Source organism: Pygocentrus nattereri, chromosome 14 (genome assembly GCF_015220715.1).
Source record: "Pygocentrus nattereri isolate fPygNat1 chromosome 14, fPygNat1.pri, whole genome shotgun sequence".
In the NCBI taxonomy this organism is placed as follows: domain Eukaryota; kingdom Metazoa; phylum Chordata; class Actinopteri; order Characiformes; family Serrasalmidae; genus Pygocentrus; species Pygocentrus nattereri.
The window spans coordinates 10,390,886-10,396,885 of NC_051224.1; the positions used below are offsets into that span (position 1 = coordinate 10,390,886).

The 6,000-nt window shown below is 40.0% G+C and overlaps 1 protein-coding gene across 1 annotated transcript; it reads left to right on the forward strand.

Annotated features, from left to right (window-relative positions):
• Positions 1–702: 702 nt before the first annotated feature.
• anks4b (ankyrin repeat and sterile alpha motif domain containing 4B) lies at positions 703–5,511 on the forward strand. Its single transcript, XM_017684212.2, has 2 exons — positions 703–960; positions 3,896–5,511. The coding sequence occupies exons 1-2, from the start codon at positions 800–802 to the stop codon at positions 5,025–5,027; spliced, it is 1,293 nt and encodes a 430-aa protein (XP_017539701.1). The 5' UTR covers positions 703–799; the 3' UTR covers positions 5,028–5,511.
• The last annotated feature ends 489 nt before the right edge of the window (positions 5,512–6,000 follow it).

The following is a 6,000-nucleotide window of genomic DNA, read 5'->3' on the forward strand; positions in this document are numbered from 1 at the left end:
TGTGGAAGAACTTAACAGAGCCCTGACCTCAACCCCATCAATCATCTTTGGGGTGAACTAGAACAGAGAGTGCGAGCCAGGCACTCTCACCCAACATCAGTGTCTGACCTCACAGATGCTCTGTAATGGGCACTGTAAAGTCCCACAGACACACTTCCTAGAAGAGTAGAAGCTGTTATAGGTTCAAAGGAGGACTAACTCCATATTACTGTCTATAGTTTTAGGATGGGATGTGTGTGTGTGGGTGTGAGTGTGTGTGTGTGTGTGGGTGGGTGTGTTAATGGCTTGATTCTTCCCAAAAACATCCAGGGAATATCTGTAATTGGTCATGATATTCAAAGCACAAAATAAAACATTCAGTGATTGGTTAAAGGTTCATTTACATATCACTCAGTTCTACTATCCATACTGCGAAGGCCGATGACACAATCAAAAAGTGATATAATTACAGTGATATTGTGCACAAAATATAATTTGTTAATTGTTATTGTGACAATGTGCAGCCCTAATAAACAAGTATATGGCTGTTTTATGACATTTAATTTTTATCATACAAAACAATGAAGAGAAGCAAAAATGTATCCCTGTGGAAAAGTGTCACAGCAAATGGTGGACTTTGCTTTGTTTTATGGCTCTGACTAAGTGGTAATGACGCCCTGGCTGGGCAATTCAGCCCCACATACTTCTCCTTTTGGATGCGCAGAGAGAGAAGAGAGGGGTCTGAAAATGTTCTTCTGAAGCTGCGTGCCTGATTACAGTCGAATCTTTTGTTCAAAACCTGCTAGTATCTGTCACAGTCATGTCAAGATATCATAAAGCAGCCATTGATGGCTATTTGGATCTCTTAAAGGAGGCCACTAAAAAGGATTTGAACACCCCTGACGAGGATGGCATGACACCCACTCTGTGGGCAGCTTACCATGGGCGACTGGAGGCTCTTCAGCTTATCTGTAGCAGAGGGTGAGCTTTATTTTCTACTCTTTGTTCACTTCACCATACATGCATACTGTAGGTTATATATTTTGGATGAATCAGTTCCAGTAGTTGAGCAGATTAACAGACTCTGTTTATACCACTGGAGGGAAAATAGTAGTGTCTCATGACTTAACAAAAAAATCTAAGGTATTTAGGAAAAGAGACTAGACATGATTTGTCTTGCACTGGTTGCAAAAGAAGAGGGACATTTTTTAGGATATGTGTAAATAGAAATTAGGTATCATAGTAAGTTATAGTTTTGTTGTATTGTTTAAAAGAAATCTTGTAATTAACCTCACAAGATAACATTTTGTTTTCTGCAAGCTTTTCAGCATGCTCAGATGTGTCCTTTTTTGTCATTGGATACTTCAGATTACTTCACTTAGTGCAAAGGTAGCCATAATTCTACTTTATCTCTTTAAAAGAATGGTAAGTCTGGTCACTTCCGGTCTATAAACATTACAGCCAGGCGTGTGTATGATGTGAATACGTTTAAAATTCACCATTTCTGTCTTTCATAACTCAATAAACAAGGCTCATCCTTGCAGATTGCCAGAGATTATCATGGCCTCATTTTTCTGTTTCAGTGTGTTACAATCTGCCATTCTCTATTCCTGCTTAGTATTCCCATAAGCAATGCCAAGTGTTTAATGAGGCAAATGAATTATGTAAATAAGAAACAATAGGGCTTCTCATGCTTCTGTAGCTTTTTCAGTATTGATGGTTCCACAAAGCTTGAACAGTTGTATGTAAATGTGCCCAAATGACATATTTTGTTGATTTTTAAAAATTTTGTTGAAAGTCAACAGTAAAATGTCAACACAACTTCCCCTAAAATAACATTTTTCTGCAAATATTAATGAACAGTTAGGTTAATGTGATTAATTTAAAAGAAAAAGAAAAAAAATAGATAAAATTTCCAGAATGTGCCAAAGTTTTGACACCCTTCCAGTTGTAAAATCTGGACTTATTAGGCCTTAATTGACTTGTTAGGACTGGTTAGGCAGGTCAGACATTGTCAGCTGATGACAATTCTAGGACATCATACATTCTCTGACTCTTTAAATCTCCTGCTAACACTCAACAACTATGGGTTCCTCTAAACAGCTGGCTGAGGGTCTGAAAATGAAATGTATTGATGCCTACAAAGCAGGCAAAGCTATAAAAATATATCAAAGTGCTTCCAGCTCACAATTTCTACTGTCTAGAAATAGAAAGTCAAAGCTTAACTCCAATAAAAAAGATCCTAAAGGAAGGGTTAAGTGTCATCAAAAGGAAACCTGACCTGCAACTTCATCTCAAAAGTCAACATGTAAAGAATGTAAAACAACATCTAGATAAGCCAGAGACATTGGGAAACAGGTGTTGTCAAATGAAAAAGAACATCTTGCCATCGTTAAAATATGGGGGGGGGGGGGGGGGGGGGGGGGGGTATTGTATGGGTAGATGGAAGGATGAATTCCACTAAATATCGGCAAGTTCTGGAAGAAAATGTAGCGCAGCCAGTCAAGGGACTGAAGCTGAAAAGAGGCTGGCTTGTACAGCATGACGATGATCTACAACAAACCCCAAAATCTACCATGAACTACTGCAAGAAACACAAGCTGAAGCTTTTGGAATGCCCCTCACATTCGCACTTGAAAATCTGTATGTAGACAACCCAAAAATATTGCAGAACTACCCATGAAAAAGTGGGTGACAATTCCTGAAACAAAAACAGAGAGACTCCTTGCTGGCTTCAAAAAGTGTCTGTAAGCTGTGATATCTGACAGAGAGGTGCTACTCAGTACTAATTTCGTAAGGTGTCTAGACTTCGGCACATGCCACAATTACCATTTAATTTATTTCGAAGTATTTTTAAATCAATCCGATTTGCAGTAGCTGCATATTAACATTTACAAAAATTGTTTAGTAGTTTGCTGCAGAGGCTGTGTTCACTTTTTGTCTCTTCAAAAATCATCAAAATATGTAATTTGACCAGGGGTCCCCAATGGGATTATTATAATAGGGCCATTTTCCATGTCAGGTTTAGGTAGACAGCTACTGATGACTTGGAAATAACCTTCGTTATCAGCGCTGAGCTGTTATTACTATGGAAAGATGCTACACACACAGAAATAAGCGGATGCAGATATTGTTATCTCAGATTTTACGTGCATGGCTGGACCTCACATTGACCTTCGCTCTTAATGGATTACAGATTAACTTGCTGTTATGTTAGACGATATTTAAGCTATAATAAAGCAGATGGTAAAGACCTACAGTTCCTTGTTGCTGTAACAAGATGCCATATTTTTTAAAATTGTAACTTTAGAAGAGAGTTTTTTTTTTAATTCTTACTTTTAAATGAATGATTGGCTAAAAAATCAAGTTTATACAATTCTCCAATCACCAGAAGCACAGTCAATTGGCAAATACATGTTTGATGTTTGAAGTTGTCTTCTTCAGTTTTGTACTAGGTCTATTAGCTTCATAGCAAATTCAGACACCAAATATGCCTTTTCCAAATAGCTATGTTTGGGCTAAGAGGAGTATATATGTTGGCGTAAATCATTCTTTGAATGCATGTTAATGCAATGAGATGATTTTCGCAGTAATTTGGATCATTTTTATCATCACTAAATATTCACACATCTTAAAGGCCAGCTGGTGTTTTTCAATAAGAAGTTATCATATGACAGCTGTGATTTGAATGAAAACATCTGACAGGATGGTATCAAGTTAGGAATGAATGACAAGTTGTTATGCAATTGGACTAATAAAGCATGTCAAAGATACAGCACAATCTTTATAGATTCTGTATATAATTCCCAAATTAAACACAAGGTTGTGCAAGGTTGTTAAAGAATACAAGAAAGAATATAAGAATACACAGATGACTCCTTAGATCTAAATGATACACTGTGTGTTTGTTTTACAGTGGAGATCCTGACAGAAGTGATATCTGGGGGAACACACCCTTACACCATGCAGCCTCCAACGGGCACATGCACATCCTTAGCTTCCTGGTGAACTTCGGAGCCAATCTCTTCGCTTTGGACAATGACTTCCACACTCCTATGGATGTGGCTGCCTCCAGGGATCAGATGAATTGTGTCCGCTTCCTAGACAACGCCGCCTCTCAGCAGACCCACCAGAATGCAAAGAAAGTGGCTCGCTTAAAGGAGCAGGCAGTCAAAGATGCGGAGCGCAGGGTGAAGCTGTGCGAGAAGGTCAAGAAGAGGCATCAGAGTAAGATGGACAAGATGTATCGTGGTGGTGGCTCTGTCTCCGAAGCCAGCATGTCTTCTCTCTCCAGCACAGGCACAATGAACAACGTCAATGAGCAGTTCTCAAAGCTCATCGCCTCAGACACAACTGGGTCTATCAAGGCAACGATCAAGGGAACCCTCCAGCGCAAGTTTGGAAAGAAGGACAAGGAAACTGTGTCTAGACAAGGGGACAGCAATGTTATATATGTAAAGCAGGAGAATGGAAATGCAGAAAAGCCAGACTTCACAGATGTCTTCAACGAGCTGGATGAAAACGAGGATGATGAAGATGGAATGGGAGGTTTCAAAGATGAAAAAGATGAAGAAGGTGCTGGTCAAGTGAAGGAGTCCATTTTCAAAAGACCCGGCCTCGGGAACATGGTTTTCCGAAAGAATTTCTCCATGGAAATGGGCATTGAGCCAGATGAATTCCCCAGTGGCGACACAGAGGACCTAGGATACCTCATCCGCAAGGAGGTGTTTGAGACAGAAGATGAAGGATTGGAGGACTATTCAGAAGAGGACTCGCAGCTGCCTTGGAAGCAGGAGGAGCTCGGACTGGACGAGGATGAAGAGGAGACTTCACCCCTGGACGCTTTCCTTAATTCTGTTAACCTACTGGACTTTGCCCCTGTGTTCGTCCGTGAGCAGTTGGACCTTGAAGCCCTCATGCTCTGCTCAGATGATGATCTAAAAAGCATCCGGATCCAGCTGGGACCTCGCAAGAAGATTCTAGAAGCAGCAGCTAGAAGGAAAGCAGCCTTGGAGCAGCCTGGTGTCATTAAGGACACCTTCCTGTAATGCCACCATACGTACATTCATACGCAACAGTTTGAACCCCTTTTGCTGATTTTATTTGTGAAAATAAGTACAAATTCTCTCCAGGGAATAAGCTGAAATATTTTTCCGCAAATGTTTTAGTGCAGAGAATTTGTTAAGCAGATAAACAATAATCATGCAGTAAAATGTACAGAAGTGTGTTCTCTGTAGAGGGTGTGTCATCTAACTCTTTTTCATTTAAAAAGTCAACAAAATGTGTAATTTAACCAGAGGTGCCCAAACGTCTGTACACCACTGTGTATGAATGTTTCCAGTGTCATTTATCTGAAACTCTAAGTGATTCAACTGCTTATTCCTCGTCACACTGTTTCACAGCTTTTCAAATATTGAAATAATTTACTGTAAATGTAAGATGTTGGTAATAAAATATGTAAAATACTTTATTATAGAAAAAAATCAGCAAATTCTTGTCTTGTATTATTTGCCATTTAAAATTCCTTACAAATAAATCTGACATATGTACATTTTCTCTCCTTTACCCATTTTTCTCAAGAGCTATGCTGATGATTATACACAGCTATGGCATCCATATACAGTTTTGATGGTCTCCTATCACCTGCCCCTATTTAGTGGTCCCGGGGGCAGTCGTGGGCTGGAGGTTATGGAACTGGCCCTGTGACCGGAAGGTTGCCGGTTCAATTGCCAGTGCTAAGAGCACATGACTGAGGTGTCCATGAGCAAGACACCTAACCCCCAATTGCTCCCTGGGTGCTGTGGATAGGGCTGCACACTGCTCCGGGCAAGTGTGCTCACTGCCCCCTAGTGTGTGTGTGTGTGCTCACTTGTGTGTATGTGGTGTTTCACTTCATGGATGGGTTAAAAGCAGCGGTGGAATTTCCTCGTTTGTGGGATTAAAGAAGTCTCACTTAGCTATAGATGGTCTACACATACTTAAATTATTAAGAAGCCTGTTTTGAATTTATTGTTTTTGTGA